Source organism: Solanum lycopersicum, chromosome 10, assembly GCF_036512215.1.
Source record: "Solanum lycopersicum chromosome 10, SLM_r2.1".
Taxonomy (NCBI): Eukaryota; Viridiplantae; Streptophyta; class Magnoliopsida; order Solanales; family Solanaceae; genus Solanum; species Solanum lycopersicum.
This window is the reverse complement of record NC_090809.1, coordinates 63,211,166-63,234,563: the sequence shown is the minus strand read 5'-3', so window position 1 is coordinate 63,234,563 and position 23,398 is coordinate 63,211,166. Positions and strand designations below refer to the sequence as shown.

Genomic DNA, 23,398 nt, shown 5'->3' with positions numbered 1-23,398 from the left:
ATATATATATATATATATATATATATATATATATAATATTAAATTAAATATTTGTTTAATTAAGTATTAGTAAATAGTAATATCTTAATTATTTTTTGAATAGTAAGTTATTTATTAAAAAGACAATTAAATAATCAATTTAAATTGTAAGTTACAATGAATGATTTAATTTACTAAATTCATTCATCCAGGGAAATGAAAGGGTTCTTTGATATTAAGTAATAATACAAACAAAAGTTGAAAGCATCCCAAGTCTCATTTCAAGATACCATTTAATATTTGTGTTAAATTTGCTTTCGTCATTGAAAATTTTAAACTTTCAGGGTTGAGATTGTTGACTAAGTAAGCTATTATTAATATCATTTTATTAAAGATAATATTTTTTTTTGAAATTTTATAAAATTAATAAACGTAATTTTTAGTAACGTTTTAGATAATATTTTATTTTTAAAAATTCAATAACAAAAAAATAAAAAATCTGACAGAATAAACAAACATAAACGTGAAGTTTTTTGTTTAAGTTTCTTGATTTTTTCCATTGCACAACTAGTAAATAGAGGAATGATAGGGAAAGGAATAAGAAAATTAAATTTTGTATAAAGTATAGACACACTAATAATTTGGGCGCTAATTACCTCTTATTCCGAATTTTTTCCAACACTACAAGAAAACTGTGAATTACATGAGGATTTTCCTGGAAATTAGTATGAATATTTGTAGGAAAATAAGTTTCCTGGGAATATTCATACTAATCCCCACGAAAATTCCCATGTAATTCAAAGTTTTCTTGTAAATCAGATTTAGGGTTGAAATAATTCTTATTATGTATAAACAATAACATGTATACCTGATACATTGTACACAAATAAAGTTATAATGTATCTGATAGAGATAAGGTGATGTATCCTGATGTTAAGAGAGAAAGAAGGAAAAAAGAAGATTTTATTAATTAATTCAGATGCTAGATATTTTTTTAGAGATTATGTTATCTTAAATCGTGTAATTATGTATTTTCCCTTTCCTTACAATAAAATCATCGATATGCTAATTGTAGACATCCCTAGCTCATCAAAATTTTGGAATTTGTATTTGATAATTTACTTTCTTTTCAATTTTATGAAAAACCAAAAAATATATATAAGAAAATACACAATAAGATGTTAATTGTTTGTCTTATTAAAAGTGAGATTAGAAATCATGTCGTGTAGAAGGTAAGGACCTAGATAAAACGTGTTACAATAATATCCTACGTGTATTTTTTTTTTGAAACAAATACAATACAAATTAAATTCAATTAATACCTAAAATTAGGCTACAGCCTACATATATTAATCATAGCTCAACCAATTTTCCATCATTTAATAAAAAGATATTTTTTCTAATTTTTTAATATTTGATAAGTAAACAAAAGAATATGGTAAAAATTTAAAAGATATTCTGGGATAAGATTGGGTTGGGATCGGGGGTTGTAAAAATAAAGTCTCCATGTTGTCACTTATGGTAGATAATCTTGTTTACCTTCTTCAGGTAATTTATATTTCATTATTTTCTTTTAAGAACTTATTTTTCTAGAAAAAAAATATTTAATATTGATTATTGAGTATCGACATATTATTACAATTCATTTTGTAATTATATGAGTTTTGATCTAGAAAGATAGGTTCATGCTACTTACTTTCTAACAAATGTCTCATTCGTGTCATCTGTTAAAATTTAAATTAAATATATAGTCTCACATTTGATTCATTTGTGCATTAAATTAGAATTAGATTTTTTTTTCACGTGACATTATTTAAGCCTTTTATTATATATATATATATATAGAAACTTGAAATATGGTGACACAAAAATACATAAATTACCATTCTCTCAAATGTCATTCATGAGAAGGATAATAAGGAGTGGCAATCAAGTAAAGTTCACTCTTTCTTGCTGCAGTTATTCCAGAAAACTCATTCATGTCCACATCTTCAAGCTTCACACCATGAGGTAATTTCCAATCAAAATGATACAACAAATTAGCTAGTGGAAGATAAACGTTGATCAAACCAAATGTAATCCCAGGACATATTCTTCTTCCGGCACCAAAAGGAAGATACTCAAAGTTATTCCCCATAAAATCCACTGAGCTCCCCTCAAATCTCTCAGGTATAAAGCTTTCTGCATCTTCCCAGTACTTTGGGTCTCTCCCCATCGAATAAACGTTAACAACGACTCTTGTTTTTAAAGGGATAGTGTAACCATTGATGTTTGTTTCTTCTCTACATTCTCTAGGGATTAAGAGAGGGAGCGGAGGATGAAGTCTGAAGGTTTCTTTAACAACTTGTTTTAGGTATTTCAACCTCTCAATAACATCTTCATTGGAAGTTTCTTTCCCTTTGAATGCTTCTCTTACCTCAGTTTGTGCTTTTGCTAATACACTTGGGTTTCTTATCATTTCTGTCATGGCCCATATTGTTGTTGTTGTTGAAGTTTCTGTTCCAGCAGAAAACAAGTCCTACATTTCATTAATAATCAAATAAGAATTAACATAAATATAGGCATGTATAATACGTTTTAGCATCAAGGCAAACCTTGAAATCTGAATATTTGTTTGAAATTTTATAGAACTTTACAATACGAGGTTAATTTCAGTTGGTTCTCGAAAGTTACTCTATCCTAAACCATAACATACACATGCTTATGTATAAGATAATATGCTCATACATTTATAAAAAGAAAAATCGTATAAAATAACAAATTATTAATTCAAATTAAATGATATAGCTACAGTTTGCTTTAATTGTAACCCGTGGCAAACAATTGTCATTTGCCTCTCCCTGAATTTCTCGCTCACCACTTTCCATTTCTCGCTGCTAGTCTCTCCCTCGCCTCTCTCACTTTATACAAGCATAAACGTATAAAATGCATATGCGTTTTTCTTAAAGCGAGAGAAAATTATATATAAAAATACAAAAATATACATATTTTAATCCTATATACTTATACAAATACAGATCTCGCCTGCCAAGGTCTCTTTGCTTTGATCTCTCTTTCTTGCTTTATACAAACACATATTATCAAATTACAACTTATGATTTGTATTGTATAAAGCAAGAGAAAGAGAGATTTTGATATACAAATGTTTTATTTTGATTCAAATGTATATAAATTCAAATTTTATGCTGATATACCAACACATAAAATTGGATTGAGAGGCTGCCAATGATTTATACAAATATGATGCTCCATAGCAAACATAAAGTTTGTTATGAAGCACAATTATACAAATTATAGTTATAGCATATAAATATGATTTTTATGTTTTCTAAGACGAAAATTTACTCTCCCTTGAATATGAATCTAAAAAATTACATCATATCGACAAATATCATATCAAGATGTGACCAAACTCTTATTGATAACTTATTACTTCAAGATCTACAAAATCTTTTCATGGAGTTCAAATAAATCTCAAGGAGGTCCATAGTAAATTCGCTTATTCTTCGTGAAAAAATTCTTTGAATAGATTTAATTATAAGTAAGAATACTTACAATCATAATTGCTTTGATGTTATCATTGGTGATTGGGATTTTAAGTGCCCCACTCTCCATTAATCTTAGTAGAACATCAACTAAATCTTCACCTCCAAATGCACCATTTCCCCTTTTACCACTTGCAATATTCCTCTTGTGGTCACTGATAATATCCTCAACAATAGCATCAACATTTTCGTGAACTTTCAAGATTCTACTCCTCACTCCACTTAACACATGAAGGATTTTGATTGAAGGAAAAATATTAGCCACACTAAATCCACCAGTCAATTCTGCCAATTCCCTCACTATTCCAATGAATTTCTCTTGATCTTTCAACAATTCCCCAAATGCTGCTTTGCATGTGATTGAACTCTCGTACCATGAAATTTGTTTAGTAACGTTTATCGGTTCGCCACGTGTTGAGGACCGGATGAATTGCACGAGGTTCGAACCCTCCTCTCTCCTGATGGAACTAAACGATCGTACGTTCTTGGCAGTGAAAAGTTCCAAGACACATATTTTGCGCATCTGTCTCCAGTAATCTCCATAAGAACAAAACGCGATGTCCGTGCTCTTGTAAAGTATTATGTCGAGGGATACTAATTTAGGCCTCGATGCAAAAGCAAGATCGTGAATTTTCATTACCTCTCGCGCCATTTCCATAGAAGAAACTACGATTGTAGAAATTTCTCCTAGTTGAAGGTGCATTAAAGGCCCATGTTTTTTGCCCAATTTTGTGAGTGCATGATGGGGAAGTCCATCTTCTAATGCCAAGTGATGGATACTTCCTATAATGGGCAATTTCCATGGGCCTGGAGGAAGTTTTTTGTTTAAGTTTCTTGATTTTTTCAATTCCACAAGTAGTAGATAGAGGAATGATAGGAAAAGGATTAAGAAAATGAAGTTGAATGAAAATTGTAAATCCATTAGATAGCAAAGTCAAAAGAGGGGATATCTCAATTCTCAAGTTCAAAGCAATATTTGTATAGTCTTTCTTTTGGTCTAATATATAAGGACACAGGGGCAGAGCTAGAATTTTAATTAAGAGAGTTTAAAATTTGAAGAAGTAGACATAAGAACTAACCGAAGACTAGAGTAGACATAAAAACTAGAGGGAGACACATCTACTATATATACATTAAAAATTATATTAATCATGTAGTATAATTTTTCGCTGAAGGAAGTTTGAATAGAACACAGACCATAAGGTAGTTCCGCTCCTGACTATACAGATGAAAAAATAATCAATAAAATGATCGCATGTATATATAATATATCGATTTTGTATAAATAGTTATATAATGTATTAATATTGTAAATAATACATAACCATATATATGTATGATGTATAATAATTATGATTATTTTTTTTAGTTAGATAATATTTCCCTACAATGTAACCATCGAGCAGTATTCAGCTTATAAACGTCTCTAACTACCTTATTGACTTTTTGGAATTTGTTTTTGATAATTTACTCTCTTTTTTTCCATTTCTAGGCAAAGCAAGAAAATAGAAAGAAAGAGAAATGAATGAGATGTTGATCTAATTTTGTCTATTAAATATATGAGATTAGAAATCTTATCTCATATTCTACGTGTAAGAATTTTGGAACAATAAGAATGCAAATTAAATTGAAATATTACCTAAATGAGGTCTACAAATATGAGAGGAATATATTATAGATGAATGACCATTTTCAGTATTAATAAATTATAATTGGAGCATTTTGAATAAGTAATTTTAACCCAATATAACTTCTGAGCAACTTTACATATAATAAGTACAAAAATTATATAACTTTTGAGCAACTTTCACATATAACAAATATGAAAATTATATAATTTTTGAGCAACTTTTACATATAATAAGTACAAAAATTATATTTGTATGTTATAACTATAGTTTGCATAATTATGTTTCATAGCAAAATTTATGTTTGCTATGACTATTAATAAGTATATTTTGCTATACATTTGATATTAAACTCCAAATTAATTAGTAGAAAATATTACTTTTTCTCTTTTTACAAATTTTTAAAAAATTGTAACTAAATTATGACTCTTTTTAAAACTGTTTTTAAATTAAAATATAGAAGAATTGAAAATACCACAATATTATATACAGCAATGGTATCATGGATGATTGAGTAAATCTCATCGAAGGACTAAAGCAAACCTCAATGAAAACACTGCTTATTTACTCATTGATACAACCAGATTATACTATACTATGAAGGTATCAAGGAGGAAGAAGCAGTCCTTCAATGAAAACACTGTTCATTAATCCTTAAATGAATACACTGCTCAATTATTCTTTAAATACCAATTATTTGATAATTAATTACACTAATAAGCTGAGTATATGCAGCTGACATTACATTCGAATTCTAAATTTTTTAAAAAAAGAGACAGAAAGAAAAAATTACCATAAATTAAGTAGACCTAATTAATTTTTTTTTTTATCTATGTAGGATTTGATATATAACTTATATTAAAAAATTAAAGTTTCCTAACTCCCTCACTAAAAAAGCTCAACACACATACACGGAAAAAGAAAAAGGAAAAAAATTGAAGATTTTTTTTTTAAAACTCTAAATTAAGTAGACCTTATTCTTATCTATGTAGGTTTTGATATATAACTTCATAAAAAATAGTTACTATAAATTATTACGTAGACCTAATTCTTATCTACGTAGGATTTGATGTACAACTTATAAATATATGTATCAATAATGATCGATTATACATAAATTTACTTTTAAAAGGCTGAGTTATAAATTTTGCAAATAAGATCTAAGAACAAGAAGAAGAAATAATTACAATGATGTCATACAGGCAGATATATATTACTAGTTACGAGTTGAAGATCAATAATGGAAGTGCAATTCAGAAAATCAAAAAGTGGTTCGATTCGAAAAAGAAGAAGAAGAAGATGATGATAAGTAAGAAGGACTCATGCGTTAAGAATAATTCAATTTATGAGTTGTTAATTAAACGACTCATGCACTAAGAGAAACTCACTTTCCCAGTTGTTTTTAATTGATGATCAAGATTAAATATATAATTATTTAGGAATATAGAGAGATTTAATTTTTAGTGTAATTTACTGAAATTTCAACGCATGCATATATATATATATAAATTAATTAATTAATTAATTACTCCGATCGTTCATTATTCTTTCGTCAATTAAAACGCGGATAGGCAAACTTTGAAACAAAATACCAAGCAATATAAACTTATTTAGATGATTGACATGTATCGTTTGTAAAATATTATGTTAGATGAGTATAATATTGATGAATTGAAAGACTTTTTTGGGATTTTGTGAGACATTTAAGAAATGAAACACATGATATTGTTTTTTTGTAATTTCTTTTTTGAAAATGTAACTGTTATGCATGTTAGTGGAAAAAGATATTTTTGAGAAACAATGCCAAAGTACTTCTTTTAAAGAGAAATATCCACTTAAATTTCATAAATGGTTCTGGAAAGTGTAGAATGTACGCAGACCTTATCATTATCTTGCGGAGATAGAGAAGTTGTTTACAAAAACTCGATGCTCGAATGCATCTGTTTGAAGAACTGTTTTGATAAATTGGTGCATGTACAGGAATCCTGTTTCCATTAACAAAAGTGGCTATAATTCCACTTACTTAAACTAGTAAAAATGACCATCCATTGGAAATTTGAAATTGATTCACAATGACTCTTAGAGTGTGTATAAGAAGGAGGCCTCTGTCATAGTAGGAAAACACAAATAAAGAGATATAACTATGAAGACAATAGTTCCTTTTCTTTGTTTCTTTCTTTGTTTTTAGGAACCTCAGCTGAGAGGTCTACTTACATTGTCCATTTGGATAAGTCTTTTATGCCTAAAATCTTAGCGACTCACCAAAACTGGCATTCTTACATTATTGATACCGTCAAGATTGAAGCTCCCACTACACGAAATACCCACCATCCACTTCCAAAGCTTCTTTATTCTTATGACAGTGTCCTTCATGGCTTCAGTGCTGTGTTGTCTAAAGATGAAATCGAAGCACTCGAGAAGTCTCCAGGCTTTGTTTCAGCTTATAAAGACAGGCCTGTTGAAGCTCACACTACACATTCCCCTGAGTTTCTTAAGCTTAATCCTGCTTCAGGGCTATGGCCGGCGTCTGGTTTTGGTGAAGATGTGATCATCCGTGTACTCGACACTGGTGTCTGGCCAGAATCTGCTAGTTTCAGAGATGATGGACTATCTGCAATACCAAAAAGGTGGAAGGGAATTTGCAAGCCAGGAACAGATTTCAATTCTTCATTGTGCAACAGGAAACTCATTGGAGCGAATTATTTCAATAAGGGGCTTTTGGCTAGCGATCCTACTATCGTCCTTTCCATGAATTCTGCAAGAGATACGAGAGGTCATGGCACTCATGTTGCTTCCATTGCTGCTGGTAGTCCTGTAAAAGGAGTTTCATATTTTGGATATGCTCCTGGAACAGCAAGAGGTATTGCGTCACGAGCTAGGCTTGCTGTGTATAAGTTTAGCTTTGAAGAAGGGACTGTCACTTCTGATTTAATTGCTGCTATGGACCAAGCGGTTGCAGATGGCGTTGACGTAATATCAATTTCTTATGGGTATGGATTTGGTCCACTGTATGAAGATGCTATTGCAATAGCTTCTTTTGGTGCCATGATGAAGGGTGTGTCAGTCTCTGCTTCAGCTGGGAATAATGGTCCTGAAATGGGAACTTTATCCAATGGATTCCCCTGGATCTTTACTGTGGCATCAGGCAGTACTGACCGATCATTTTCGGGGACTATAACTTTAGGGAATGGCTTAAAGATTACTGGATTTAGCTTGTTTCCAGTGAAAACCAACAACAACGATTTTGATTTGGTTTACAATGGAAGCCTATCCACTTGTGATTCGTCTGATGATTTAGCCCTAGTCCCTAATAAAGCACGTAGCATCACTCTTTGTTATAGCACTTCACAAGAAGACTTATCAGTCTCTGATCAAATGGGGGCTATCTCAGAGGCAAAATTTGGAGGCGCATATGTTTATGGAGATCCGGATGTATTGTCATCCAATTATTTTACGACTCCTGGAGCTGTAATCAGCAGTAAGGATTGGAAAAAGGTGGTAGACTATGCAAAAACAAGTGCTAAACCAAAAGTCAGCATCAGTTTACAGGAAACACATTTTTCTGTTAAGCCTGCTCCAGTTGTTTCGACATTTTCCTCGAGAGGCCCCTCTCTAAGCTATCTACGAGTTGCAAAGCCAGATATTATGGCACCAGGGGAGTTAATTTTAGCAGCCTGGCCATCGAACACTTCAGCTGCAGTCATTGGTGTCAATACATTTTTGAATAGTGATTACAGTCTTCTTTCAGGCACTTCGATGGCTGCTCCTCACATTTCCGGAATTGCTGCAATGCTAAAAGGAGTACATCCTGATTGGAGTCCTTCCGCTATTCGATCTGCCATGATGACCACTGCAAATCCCCTGGATAATACTGAAAAACCCATCAAAACCATGGATTACCTCAGAACCAGCTATGCTACATCTTTATCCATGGGAGCCGGACTTGTTGATACATATTGTTATATATCATTTAGTCAATTTCATAATGTATCAGATGTGTACAATGTTGAAATACATTGCATCATTTTATGATGCTCCTTACATCAACAATCTGAACAATAAATTTACAATAGTATAAAGAAAAAGTAATATATGAGGTATATGCTTATATAGCTATTTGCATACGATTTAAGAAAAATTCGTTATAAATTACCTTGTTTGTGTATTGATAAGGTAAATATACAAACGAAATTCTGAAAAATTCCTAAATGTATATATAAATACGAAATTTCTATATACTTACCTTGTTTGTATATTCGTAAGGAAAATATATAAACAACAGTTTTCATTGGTATATACTTACCTTTTCTGTATATTTGCAAACAAAATATACAAAGTCAGCCTCTATATTAAACGAAACTATAACTACGAAGCGCAATTACCAAACTATAACTATTGAACCTTATATTATCTATTATCTTCGTTATTTTTAAAATTTTCTCTAATATTTTTCATTCCCAAAAACTCGAATATGTAATCTCTAGTTAAGAGCAGAAGAATCTCGATCATTCCACCACAATACATATGTTAATAATACATATAATTTGTTTGTTTATATAAAATTATTATTTTGAGCAAGTGTAATTACACTCCACCACTAAAAATTATATACTCTAATAATAGCCACTAAAGTAAAAAAAAAAACACAAAAGTTAGAATTCAAATATTATGACTAACAAACAAAATCCGAAGCTTTTGGTCGTTAAGAATATGGTAATCACTACGGCGGCGTTTATATCATTTTATATTAACCGTTTTAACCACCTTCACCACCACCGGCGGCGTCCCCCCACTTCCCTTTTCCGTCAGCCGTCGCCCCTAATTCCCTCCATTTCTTCAATTACGAATTAAAAAATAAAAATTCCATTGATGGAATCGTAAAATCAAAAATAAATAAATAAATCTATAATTTCTTCCATCAACCAACAAGGTAATGCCATGAATCGACTTGTTTGGGATTGAGACGTTGTTATTGTTATATTATATGATTATACACTTGTGTTTTGGATTTGTGTGATTCAGGTTTGATGGATCTGGAAATGGGGCTACCTTCGGCCCCACATCCAATTTCGAACATGAATTATGCCGGCGAGCCATCATCGTCGCCGTCGCCAAGAGCACCGGCACTTGTGGTGTCACATTCAAGCAAAGCTTTGATTCCATCAAATTCAGGGAAAGCCCTGTTTGTGTCAAATTCAGGGAAAGCATTACTTTTATCGAATTCAGGGAAAAGGATGGATCCAACAGGGAAGAAAAAGTATGTAAAGCAGGTGACAGGGCGACATAACGATACGGAGCTGCATCTCGCGGCTCAGCGTGGGGATGTGGGTGCTGTGAGGGATATATTAGGGGAAATTGATGCACAGATGTTGAAAACCATGAGCGGGGCGGAGTTTGATGCAGAGGTTGCTGAGATAAGGGAAGCAATGGTGAATGAGGTAAATGAATTAGGCGAAACAGCGTTGTTTACCGCTGCTGAAAGGGGATATATTGATGTTGTTAAGGAGTTGTTGCCTTATAGTACAAAGGAAGGGATCACGACGAAGAATCGTTCTGGTCTTGATCCCTTGCACATTGCTGCTAACCAAGGTCATCAAGGTAATAAAAAATTTATATATAGATTTGAAGAATCGTTTGTGTTAGTAGATAGTCGAGCCTAGTTTAGTTTTCCTTATCAGTATTACTCTCCTACTATCGTATTCTTTAATTTTACTATTTATATGTTGTTTCCTTTGCTTCAATTACCCTACCATTTGTCATTGTCAAGCAAATGATCTGAGGTTAAGAACGAAGCAAATCACTCGATATTGCTTTCTGGTGTCTGACAACTAGTTTTACAGGAAAAGGCAAAGAAAATGAATTTGTCTTAGTCCAAAAATTAATCAATCAGATCAGTTGAATCCGAGGAATTTATAATTTAACGCGTGGAAAATGTATTTGCAGCTATTGTTAAGTTACTGTTGGAGCATGAGCCAGAGTTGAGCAGGACAGTTGGTCAATCGAATGCAACTCCTCTTGTATCTGCAGCCACAAAAGGGCATACATCAGTTGTCCATGAATTGCTTTCCAAGGATTCTAGCTTGTTAGAGATATCAAGATCTAATGGAAAAAACGCGTTACATTTGTCTGCACGTCAAGGCCACGTGGATATTGTTCAAGCATTGCTGGATAAGGATCCACAACTGGCAAGAAGAACTGATAAGAAAGGACAGACTGCTTTACACATGGCTGTAAAAGGCGTTAGCTGTGAAGTGGTGAAGTTGCTTCTGCAAGCAGATCCAGCTATTGTAATGCTTCCGGATAAGTTTGGCAATACTGCATTACATATTGCCACACGGAAAAAGCGGTCAGAGGTAAATCATTATTGCTCTGTTTAACTACTTTTGATGGCATAAAGCTGTGATTCATTGTTCTACGTGGGCTAAATGTTAAGGCCATCTTAATATTCTCTCCCCAGTTTCGGTTTAATTTGATTTGAGCATGCTCAAATTTCCTTTTAGATACATCTGTTGGATGTGATTCATTGTGTCTTACTAGGTGTAGCTAAGATACTACAGGAGTTCAAATTATTACTATGGAGTAACCTTTCTCTCCAACGTCATGTCAAACGCTTTAGATGTTCTAGAGATCCCTAAAGCATTTTTAGACATTCTGAATAATTTTTAGAATAATAGTCAAAAACACACATGAACTCTCACTTTTTTGCGAATTTTCACACCTCAACTATCAGTTGTTCTATTTACCTACCTGCACTATCATCAGCTATGCATTAACACACCTCAACGATCAGTTGTTCAGGCAGGAATAGGGAACAACTATTAGGTTTCTCTAGAATTTCATCCTTTTTAAGGATAAGAAGTTGTCAAGCTTTTTGACTGTAACATAGCTTGTCAAATGAAAGTGGTCTTTATACGGTACTGGTAATGTTTAGGTATTAAAGAATCTGTGTTTTGAATTTAGCTTTATATGACTGCAGATAGTGCAAGAACTATTGATGCTCGATGACACAAATGTCAATGCATTGACTAGAGAAAACAAAACAGCTCTAGACATAGCTGAAGGTCTTCCTATGTCTGAAGAATCTACAGAACTAAAAGAGTGTTTGCAACGTTATGGTGCTTGTAGAGCCAATGAATTGAATCAGCCGCGAGATGAGCTTAGGAAGACTGTGACAGAAATTAAGATAAATGTTCACTCCCAGCTTGAACAAGCTCGAAGGACTAACAAGAACATGACTGGTATTGCAAAGGAGCTTCAAAAGCTCCACAGAGAAGGAATTAACACTGCTACCAATTCTGTAACTATAGTTGCCTCTCTTTTTGCAACAGTAGCTTTTGCTGCTATATTCACAGTTCCTGGTGGTGATCTTGATTCCGGATACGCTGTGGCCTCCAACACCCCTGCATTTAAGATCTTCTATATCACAAATGCTCTTGCACTCTTCACGTCCTTGGCTGTCGTGGTTGTACAAATCACAGTAGTCAGGGGTGAGACAAAATCAGAGAAAAGGGTTATTGGGGTGATTAACAAACTCATGTGGTTGGCCGCGGTTTTCACTAGTCTGGCCTTTGTATCTGCTTCTTATGTCGTTATTGGAAAGCGTAATATATGGGCTGCAATTTTTGTTACAGTTGTTGCAGGGATCATAATGGCAGGGGTTTTAGGTGCAATGACTTATTATGTTGTGAAGTCTAAAAGAATTCGCAAAATCAGGAAGAGGGAGAAGTTTACAAGGACTAGAACCAACTCATTTCACACAGAATTTTCCGATTCAGATGTAAATCCAATGTTTGCTCTCTGATTCAAGCTATAGTGGTTTCAGAGTATCTGTGTGTCATCTCAGACAAGATATGAAGAACAGTGATCGATTGCAGTAGGTCGTTGCTGGAAATACTGAAGCTGCATTTCAGCAGTTTTGTAAACGAATTCGCCTCTGGAAACTGGCCGGATATATTAATGGTAGATGAAGAGAAGAGAAAGCAATCACAGCAAAATGGTACAAGCACTATTTGAAGAAGGTTTTTGTTTGTGCTAGAAGTGCATAATATTTAAATTTCTACAAAAACAAATATACATTGTCCCCTATTCCTTTTTCATTTTTCTTAAATTCCTTTTTGTCGATAAAATTTTGCGCTAATCTTAGTTAGTGTATTTCTTTCTATTTAATCTCAGACTATCATCTTGTTAAGTCAAATACTGTTTATTTTCTACATTTTTCGATTGAATATGGAAATAGAAACTCAGAAAACGAAAATGAATTATGATAACGTCTTTTATGTTTTAACCATGGCTTCAAAAATGGAGACAAAAACTCGTACTACTAAAAATGTAAGGCTATAAAATGAACATATAAGCTGTGGCTGTACAAAGGACTCAATGTAACTTGTACAACATCATGAATTAGAAGGGTAGTTTGGCTGATTATTACTGACACTTGGAGAGAGTGTGTCCTTGTCTTTGGCTTCATCCCGTATGCACTATGCGCAGGGCATTGGTTATAATACAAGTGTGTCCTGGTGCTAAGGGTGCTGCTTTCTGATCGGTGCTGTGACCTGTGGGCATTGCCTGTGTATGGGCACAGGTGTGTGTGGCTGGTGAGGCGACAGGCGCACTTGTCAATAGCTACACCAGGGGGAACGGGGAAGTCCATGACTTCAGGCCAAGAAATCGCCCATGATACTGTTTGTTTCACAGCCTGTCTTAGGTAGGAGATCTTGTTTAGCAATTCTCCATTTGCACTGACATGAGCAATCATGGTTGAAGGGGGATTTGTATATTTTCACCAATAGTCTCTACAAGAGCAAACGCCATTCTTGAAGTGGTGAAAACGATGACGGTCTCTAATGACTATTTCTCTTTCAAAGCTAGCAGAAATCAGCTTCATAGCTGCATGACAATCAGGGCAAATGCGAAGGTTTTTCACCACACGAATGATAGTTGTTTTATCAGTAGCAATAAGTCCGAAAGCAACAGCCATTTTCTCACTATGGAAGAACAGAGCCTTTTCCTTTTCTTCCTCTTCAACGTCGAAAAATACCTCTCTGGTGCTTGCAACGTGGCCTGCCCTCTTTAGTCGTCTATAAATCTCATCTATCATATCATATATTTCTCTGGCTTGAGGGTGTTTTTTCTCTTGGACACCAAATTCATGTATTACCCCGTTAACCTCAATGGAGCTAATCCCTCGTGATTTACCAATGCCTTTTTCCTTCATCAATTTTCGGACTTTTGAGACATCTTCCCACCTTCCTGCATTAGCATATATGTTGGACATTATTGCGAGGTAGCCCCCATCATCAAGGTCAAGTTGGATCAAGTGTTCTATGGCCTTTTCAGCAAGCTCAACATTTCTATGTATCTTGCATGCTCCTAGTAAGGCTCCCCAGGCCCCCGTGTGTGGCTCACATGGCATAGATTGTATCAAACTATACGCCTCATCTAGCAAACCAGCTCGACCAAGGAGATCAACCATACAACCATAATGCTCCAACTTTGGTGTTAATCCAAACTCCTCAGACATGCCATAAAAGCACTTCTTTCCCTCATCAACCAACCCTCCATGCACACAAGCACACAGAACCCCCAAAATTGTCGCATCATTTGGTCTTTCAGATTCATCTTTCATACGGTAAAAGAAGTTCAATGCAGTTCTACTTTGCCCATTCATCGAGGACCCCATGATCATAGCACTCCAAGCTACAACATCACGTTCAGACATCTTATTGAAGACATCCGCAGCACTCCCTAAATCACCACACTTGCTATACATATCTACCAGAGCTGTCCCAATCACAGCATTTAACTCAGAACACCTCCTATCAATATATGAGTGCAACCATTTCCCAGTATCCAGAGCTCCAGCTTGTGCACAAGCAGAGAGCAAGCTTGCCAGGGTAACATCATCAGGCGATAAATTCACTCTTTCCATTTCATAGAAGAATCTCATAGCTTCGTTAATCCTCCCATCACGTACGAGCCCTCCAATTACCGTATTCCAAGATACTAAATCCCTACAAGGCATTTCACGAAACAATCTCAAGAGACATTCAACTTCACCATTCTTGGCAAGGCAACCTAAAATTGTATTGTACATGAGTAAATCCTTAACAGGCGCTTCATCAAAATACTTTTTCGCAAGCTCCAAGTCCCCAGCTTTGACATACCCCAGGATTAAGGTATGCCAAATTACAAGATCCTTACATGGTATCTTTTCGAATAAATCTCGAGCTTTCCTCATGTCATTGAACTTGTTAACATAGCTCGATAACATCGCATACCATGTTATCTCATCTTTCTCCGGCAATTCCTCAAAAACTCTCTTCGTCATGTTCAAATCCCCCATAGCAGTATAAAAATCAACCAAACTAGTACCCACAAAGACATCAAAATTGACTCCAATTTTAACCACCTGACCATGAAGACTAACTCCTTTAGCACACTCCAGTAAACCTGAACAAGCACGAATGGCGAAAGGGTAAGTAAATCTATCAGGCTGGACATTGTTTGCCCGCATTTGATCAAAATAATAAAGGGTATATTTCGGAGCACGATTCTGTTGGAACCCTCTTATGAGTGTATTCCAAACAAACGAATTTGGTTCAGGCATTTGATCGAACAGTAGAGCTGCATATGACATGAGTCCAAGAGAAGCACAATGGGTGATGAAGTTTCCGACGGCGAAACTGCTGCGGTGAAGGCCGGTGCGGAGGAGGTACACATGGAGGGATTTTAGGTGATTCAAAGTGGAGAGCTTGTTGGGAGACTTTAGCAGAGAAAGGGCAAAATGTGTCTGCTGCCATAGCCCATTCATTAGCACCTTGGCGTGGAGTCGGGATTCGTTAATATAGATATAGATGTGTGAACTCAAGCTCAAAGTATTGCTTAACACGTCAAATGAAAAGTTTTGATATCAATCTTTCGTAATAGCGCATCCATCTTCTTGAAATCGTGGATTTGTATTAAACAATATTGGCGTAATGTATATGAGAAATAAAAATATTTTTGATTGCATATAATATAAGAAATGCAAGTAAAGTTGAAAAAAAAAAATTGTTCCAATAATTTTATTTCATGAGGAATTTATGCTTTAAATGAAACGACAATATGAATTGATCGTGACTACACAATCGTTTTTATACAATTGTAATAAGAAAAAGAAAAAAATTAACTTTGCATCTGCTGTGTTTACATCAAACTAATGATGACAGGACAAGCGTCTTGCATATAAACTTTTGTTATCACAAATGGTATGTACTCTCACACCTTCATCTTGGTTTGGTAGAAACGTCAAGTGCGAGTAAGTTTTTTTTTTTCCTTACAATTAGACCAAAAAAATCAGCAACTACAGCTCCTCCTTTCAAAGAGCTGGAAGGAGATAAATCTCTACAAGTAATCGATGTCTGAGATGGGCATTTTCCAGTAATTCCATATGTTATAATCTTCCTGCAAACAGAATGAAAATCCAGAAATAAATGGTGGGGATAGAAAATAACAAGAGATTTTTTCATTTGTGCAAACAACACACATTTTTGTGGGATGATAGATAGATCATTTGTGCAAATGTGGGGAAGATAGTTGTTAACTTTCTAAATCTATCGGTGAAGTTAGATGTAAAAAGCCACGGGAATGGAGGGGGTGAACAAGATGAGACGGAGAGAATTGAATTGTCTCTAACTTGGATTTATAGGTGTTGAAACAACATAGATAACACATCAATATATGTGAGCCTAATTCAAGGATTGACTATGGTGCTTTTGTTGCAGAATCTGACAATGCAATCTTAACCCCACAATCCTCCTTCAAACGCAGGCATCGCAACATATACGTCAAAGCAAGATCAAATAAAAGATTCTCAATCCCTTCTTTATACTTGTCTATCCCTCGATCAACTAGATGAGCCTAGGATAAGGTATTAAAGTAACAGCATTGCATCTGTTTCACCCCTAAACTGTATCAATTATCTCACCTTTTAACACTTGAATACATGCTAACTAACGAGATGATAATACACGAAAAAATGAGAAATTGCTTCTGACCTGCTCAGCCATGGATGTCGGTGGGAACATGTCATCAACTAGACTGTGCAATGAAGTATAGGATTTCACATCAATTTGGTTATTAATCGATACCTCCCCCTGTGAGTCCACTTTAACATGTTAGGCAAACATTGTACACTAAATTAACAAATCCTGAAGTTGACAACAAAGCATATGGCAGGGATTGCTGACCTTTGGGTTGATTATAAAAATTTTGCCTTTAGGAATTCCAATTTTTCTGTAACTGAATTCATCGGTGTCCCTATTCCCGAACCCTGCATAAAATGGGTTATAATCTTGTGGGAAGAGTGCTTTGATGTCCTGAAAAGTAAAAATAGCATTAGAAGGACAACTAATAGAAGATACCAAATGGTTGGAGTCCGCATAAAGAAATGTCAGCTTGAGGTGCATACCTCTAAACAGGCTATCTTGAATTCATGAGGAGCTCTTCTTATAACTGACATGATGAAAATAAGGAAGAAGTTAATCGAATAAGATAACATGTAATCCTTCTTAAAGTAGGAAAATGATTGCCTTCAACATGCTTTCAATCGCCACTTTGAAAATGAAGACATGGTACAAAATAATAGGCAGAAAAAGAGACAACAATCCCTACTAAACTGGAACAATGTTTCCATCAGACTATCAGCACATGCGCATGAAGAAAGAGGTACGGAAATTAGGACATCAAAAGAATACAATTGAAGAGATATCGTGCTTAGTGTATTTACTTCCCATTAGATTTAGATGAACTTATAGAGCTGGAATATAATCTGCATACTCCAAGCTAGATCTTTTCCTTTAAACAAGAAAATAGAAAATAGCTAAGTCTATGGTAGAGCTAACTATGGCATACATGCATTCTTTTGTGCAATGGTCGAAACATACGCAACCAATCACATGAACACAAAATATTCATGATCCTACCAGAAAAGTAAATACTCCCCCGTTTCAGTTTGTTTGTTGGACTGAAGTTTAAGAAAGTAAAACTTTTGAACCTTGTGGTTTAAAATTAAAGATATGTCAAATATACCAAAATGCTCTTTAATTTTGTGGTCTTAAAATGTCATGTGAAAGGTGGAGTTAAAGAGTTTCTAAAAAAGGAAAGTAGGACAAACAAATTGAAACATATAGGCTCTTCAATGTAATTGTCTGCAGAAAATGTCGGTAAACTATTCCATGAGGAAAACCAGAGATTTTTAATACTTTCAGCATGGCCAAACACCAAGAAATATGTCCAACTTTTATGTACCAATCAAGCATTTTGACGCAGACAACAAGCATGAGAAGACATTAGAAGGATACGGTCGTACCTTCTCTATACAACGATGGAAATAAACCGTCGGGAGAAATGACAACAGGTCCAGTGGGTAGGGTTTTTCCATCCTACAGAGCATATAACCTTTATAGTCAGAGATCTGTTGGATAATCAGACCGCAGAGCAATGACAAGACAACGAAAGTCACATCCAAGAAATTCAAAGTGGCACATACTGTTGAACGACAAGTATCATGAGCAAAATGATCCTCTGAGACTCTTTTTATTCCAAGAAGAAAAGAAACAGACACACACACAGAGGGAGAGAACAATGAAAAGTAGGAGAAAAGTACAAGTAATGAAAAGGAAAGGCCAAGTTGTGAGAGTTATAAGTCAAGCTAACTTAAACACCACAAGACCCACTAGATTTGAAAATGTTCAAGGAGAAATTTCAACCAACTCTTTCCCTGGGATTCAGAAGAATATGTAGGCTATAATTCAGAAGCCTAGGACTGGTGTGGTTGATATCTCATGAATGCATATCTATTACCTGTTTGAGATTGAACAGGAAATTCTTGGTCAGATATGCTTGAACAATAGCACGTGCACTGAGAAAGAGTAGCTGATATCCGTTTTCCTGCAGTTAATAAGCCAAAACATATCAACACTAGTATCCATAATGAACTACTAAAGAAAACTTGGGTCAATATAAGTGAAATAGAAGTGAGGTAAAAATAATGTTCAGCATCATTTGTGTCAGACATCCATGCCATTTTATATAAGTCTTCCTTAGGAGATGCAACTGAACTAGCTGTGAAAATCTGATCAACATTTAATTGAACTTGAAGCAGTTTAAGAACTGATGGTCAAAATATTAGAAGAATCAAATTTAGACATATTTTGATGATCCATTTACAAAAAGATGGCATAAAACAGATTCCACCACACAATATACTCAGAAATTTGGAGAGGAATTCCCATGAACTACTAATTTCCTCAAGGAATGGCATCTCGCCTAGGAATACTGCATGCTAGTTGTGTAGAAAAGTAGAGACAGCAGATATCATGATATGGTGGTCTTGATGAATAGTCTTAAGCTGGTTCTTAATGTGACTGTTGTCAGTTGTCACAATCAAAATGGGTAAGCAAACACATGTCCTAGTTAGACACATAATAAATATTACTGTTTTATAGAACTAATGGAGAGCACAAATGCAAAATCTCGAATGTAGGTCAGAGAAAGAAGTACCTTGATTGCAGAGAAAAGTCTGGCAGTTCCAAAATGTGTCCAGTCCTTCCCAACCAAAGGCATAAACTGACCAAGAACATCGGACCTGGACGATGAAACATGTAGCCCAAAGGTATGTTATCATATATATCCACATTCACAGTCAATTTTGACAGTAACATAAAATGTGGATTATTACTTTTACTTCTAAAGAAATAATGATCACTAAGCATATTTTTCTCACATAAACCAGATGAAGCTTACAGTAGTATATTCCTCAATAGGCACCCCAAAAATATATCTTCTCATTGTTCAACTCAACTACGCATGAATCAGAATTTTTGGTATTTCAGTTCTACTCATTTCCGATAACTTAACACAATCTAACCTTGTCAGACTTTAGCCTTTATTGATAGCCTCATAAATTTTTAAGGTTATAGATATTCTTGGGGAAGATATTATAAGTGCATTAAGCAATGTTCTACTGAGTTCAGAACTTCTGCTAATCTAGTAACTTAGACAATGCACAATCCATATGTAGTCTAAAAAGAAGAGCAAGAATCGTTCGATTTGTTATGCAGCAGTTCAAGAAAATAAAAACTCCCAAGTCCATCCCGATTTATTTGACAGAACTCCTAACTTTATCCATTAAATCTTTAATGACTTCAAAAGGCTTTATAAGTTCAAGTATGCAAAAGACAATCTTCTAGATAGCATGCACAAACATTCAATTTTAAAGGCCAACATTTTAGTGCAAAATCTTACTTGGTAATAGTCCCGTCAACATCAGAAATAACAATTTTTGCGTTCCACTTCCACAAGTATATATGGGATTCAACCTGTTTCAGAAAGTTGCTTGAGCAACCAAAATAAGAATAGAAAAATACAGTAGACCACGTCATTAGAACAAAATATTTTGATTGAAAGAAAGACGACAAACCTTTTGCTCCCCTAGGACTCGGGTTGAGAAAATGAAAGTTACCACATTCTGCCCCTCCTTCAAGTTTAAAGATGTGATTTGACTGGAAGTGGGAATATTTGTTCTCACGAGTTGCAACGGAGGAGATCCCTTGCCTCCTTGAGCGATTGCTGTTTGTTCCATAGGCTGGTACACTGAACCAGATTCAGAATCAACAAAGACTTCTTCATTTGATGAATTACAGTTACTTTTCTCAAGTGTCTTAACCCTTCTAAATGGATTTGGCCAGAGAGTCCATCGTCGTCCAGAAGGAACTGAAGAGATCTCACTACCATCCTCTCCTGATTTTGAGGTCTCCTCCAACTCCACAGGTATGAAATCAGCACATTCAACAGGCAGTTCCGTATCACATTCGGCCAAGGCAAGAATGATAGGAGCAGCTCTATCCCACAAAATATAGTTTCCTCGAATTCTGACAACTAAGTTTTTGTTCTTGATTATGGATTCTGAAGAACTTCTGAATTCCTCCTCAGATATGTAATTTGCATCAAAGGCTTCTCTAGCAGCACTAGAACCCATTCCAGCATGAAGCAAGCTGCCACAAAGAGATATCTCTACTCCTGTCACTATTACTAAAAGTGTGCGAAATTAGTGAGAATTTGCAATAAATCAAAAAATAAATGAGAGGCTGCAATCATATTCTACAACAAGAGGGACCCCCCACTTGTGCTGAATCAGCTTTTGTACCTTTAAGAAAAGCTTCTATAAGATGCTTCACATCTACACATTGCGTACATTCATCTGGTCCTTTCTGGCCACTCTGTATTGCTTCAGTTGCTAAAGATACATTGTTCTGTTTCTCAGGGTGTTTATCACTAACAACCTGATGGTCTATTGAGCCATCAGAACCATTAGAATCCATCACTGATTCGCCTTGCGGGAGGGTTTTAGCAGGATTTAACGAACTGCAGTCTCCCAGTTTCCCAGGAGGCTTGTTTTCTAAATCGTCAACCACTTCCTGGATCTTTGCAGGAGAAACCACATCTGGCTGATTAACCTCATTCTCAACATGCGTGCCAGATGCTTGGAGCTCCAAACAGCTGTTGGCTACTGCATTCTTCTTAATGATACATGATGTGATCTCCACTTTGCCATTTTCCTGGTTCTTGATGTCTAGATTCACTGAATATCGGCCATCTACTTCAGAAACATCTGTCTGGTGCTCAACCTTGCTGCTCTCTTTTTTCACATTGCAAGCGTCTGCAGGAGAAACTTTTGGTGACGCCTGATAACTCAGATACTCATCAGCCCATGTAGCTTCACCTGAGATGAACTCTGAGTTACTATCAGAAAAATCTGTCCCCTGACCAGGACCTAGATGAAACCTAGGCGTGTCTAATTTGACATCTTCCACATTCATTTCAGATGATAAGATGGGTGCTTTCAATATATGGCCATCCACACTCACCATAACAACTTCAGAACTGGAGTCTTGTGATTCCAGGACCTCCTCAACATGATCCGCATTCTCACATCTGCTGGAACTAAGTTCTGCTACAGCCGAATCCTCCAAAGAAGATTGTTCTTCCAGAAACTCAGAGGATCTCCTGTCACCATCGGAACCTCCCTCATCTAATCGTTCTATACCCAATGTCACACCTTCATCTTTTGATGACAACTCGGCTTTATTAGAGTCATTATCCTCCTTCACACCGTCGTTATTGTTCACATTATCAAGATCACTAGTATCCACTTCTTCCTTTTTAGCAGAATCCCTCGAATCCCCATTCACCTCATTCTGATTATCAGCAGGAACCTCTCTGATAAAATAAGCTTCACCCGAGTTATCAAGATACATATGAAAATCAGCTTCTACATCATTAACTTCAATTCGAACCACTTTTTCTGCACCTTTAAGTACACCCTGAAATTTTCCGAATCGAACATGCCAAGGGGTACTCCTAAAAGTCTCATCATTCTGCTTCACAACAATTACATCAACTGCTCCACCAAAAGGGTGAAATGGGGTGGCAACTGAATACACACCCTGTGTTATAAAGCTACTAACTTTACCAACCACATTCATTTGCACCCCTCAAAAACTCAAAACCCCAGATACAAAATTATCAAAAACTCCAATTATTTAAACCTACAACGTAATTTTCTTCGTAAATCAAAAAACAACCTGATCCAATCCACAATCTGCATGGAATCAAATAGTAGCAAATTCATGTGTGATCATACATGTTACAAATTCGAAATACCCAAATAACATAAATTTTATATCTATAAGCTTCAAAATGCAAAACCCAAATGAAATTTTTCGATAAAAATGCATGAGAACGAAGGATTCATGAACAAAAATATGAAAACTTACAGATTGAAATTTTCAATGTGACAAAAATTGAATGTAGCCCAGAAAATCTTCAAGCTCCAATTATATAAGTGGATCAATTCGAAATTGATCTCACCGCTAAATGGGGTTGAAGAATGAAGAAAATAATATACCCGAAGATTCTTTTTCTGAGATTTTTTTCGTCACCTTTTTCAATTATATAATACTTTTTGTATTATCATATAATATAACAAACATGATAACTTACTATTAAATTTAGTATATTTTTTATATTTAAAATATTAAATTAATTTGAAATTTGAATTATAAGTTAATTTGGAAAGAAAGATAGATAGACAGTTTAACTTAATTTTCATGATAACTAAATATGATGCATATTTGGACACCTTAAATGATTTTTATTGTGTTCGTTAAACACTTTAAAATAATATGTATTATGTCGATATAGAAT

General features: G+C 34.9%; 5 protein-coding genes across 7 annotated transcripts; 2 read left to right on the top strand and 3 right to left on the bottom strand.

Annotated features, from left to right (window-relative positions):
* Positions 1-1,788: 1,788 nt before the first annotated feature.
* On the bottom strand, positions 1,789-4,446 carry LOC101256638 (premnaspirodiene oxygenase). Its single transcript, XM_004249471.5, has 2 exons — positions 3,535-4,446; positions 1,789-2,497 (listed from the first exon to the last, which is right to left on the bottom strand). Exons 1-2 carry the CDS (start codon positions 4,444-4,446, stop codon positions 1,877-1,879), a joined length of 1,533 nt encoding a protein of 510 aa, XP_004249519.1. The 3' UTR covers positions 1,789-1,876.
* A 1,642-nt stretch (positions 4,447-6,088) lies between these two features.
* LOC101253643 (subtilisin-like protease SBT3) lies at positions 6,089-9,385 on the top strand. The gene has a single exon (XM_026027871.2). It carries the CDS (start codon positions 7,391-7,393, stop codon positions 9,182-9,184), a length of 1,794 nt encoding a protein of 597 aa, XP_025883656.1. The 5' UTR covers positions 6,089-7,390; the 3' UTR covers positions 9,185-9,385.
* A 558-nt stretch (positions 9,386-9,943) lies between these two features.
* On the top strand, positions 9,944-13,362 carry LOC101256337 (ankyrin repeat-containing protein ITN1-like). 2 transcript variants are annotated; one of them, XM_004249470.5, is made up of 4 exons: positions 9,944-10,082; positions 10,175-10,750; positions 11,096-11,505; positions 12,129-13,093. In XM_004249470.5, the coding sequence occupies exons 2-4, from the start codon at positions 10,180-10,182 to the stop codon at positions 12,951-12,953; spliced, it is 1,806 nt and encodes a 601-aa protein (XP_004249518.1). In that variant the 5' UTR covers positions 9,944-10,082; positions 10,175-10,179; the 3' UTR covers positions 12,954-13,093. The 2 variants fall into 2 exon arrangements, with proteins under 2 accessions (XP_004249518.1, XP_019066372.1); XM_019210827.3 differs by having other exon boundaries at positions 10,041-10,750; positions 12,129-13,362.
* Positions 13,363-13,931: 569 nt separating this feature from the next.
* On the bottom strand, positions 13,932-15,962 carry LOC101253338 (pentatricopeptide repeat-containing protein At2g29760, chloroplastic-like). Its single transcript, XM_004249762.4, has one exon. The coding sequence runs from the start codon at positions 15,960-15,962 to the stop codon at positions 13,932-13,934; it is 2,031 nt and encodes a 676-aa protein (XP_004249810.1).
* Positions 15,963-16,187: 225 nt separating this feature from the next.
* Positions 16,188-23,158, bottom strand: LOC101256049 (phosphatidate phosphatase PAH1-like). 2 transcript variants are annotated; one of them, XM_004249469.5, is made up of 11 exons: positions 22,969-23,158; positions 21,339-22,793; positions 20,613-21,223; positions 20,438-20,511; positions 19,694-19,778; positions 18,995-19,081; positions 18,501-18,573; positions 17,601-17,644; positions 17,380-17,508; positions 17,188-17,286; positions 16,188-16,594 (listed from the first exon to the last, which is right to left on the bottom strand). In XM_004249469.5, exons 2-11 carry the CDS (start codon positions 22,675-22,677, stop codon positions 16,535-16,537), a joined length of 2,601 nt encoding a protein of 866 aa, XP_004249517.1. In that variant the 5' UTR covers positions 22,678-22,793; positions 22,969-23,158; the 3' UTR covers positions 16,188-16,534. The 2 variants fall into 2 exon arrangements, with proteins under 2 accessions (XP_004249517.1, XP_010312275.1); XM_010313973.4 differs by having other exon boundaries at positions 20,613-21,217; positions 22,969-23,105.
* Positions 23,159-23,398: the final 240 nt, after the last annotated feature.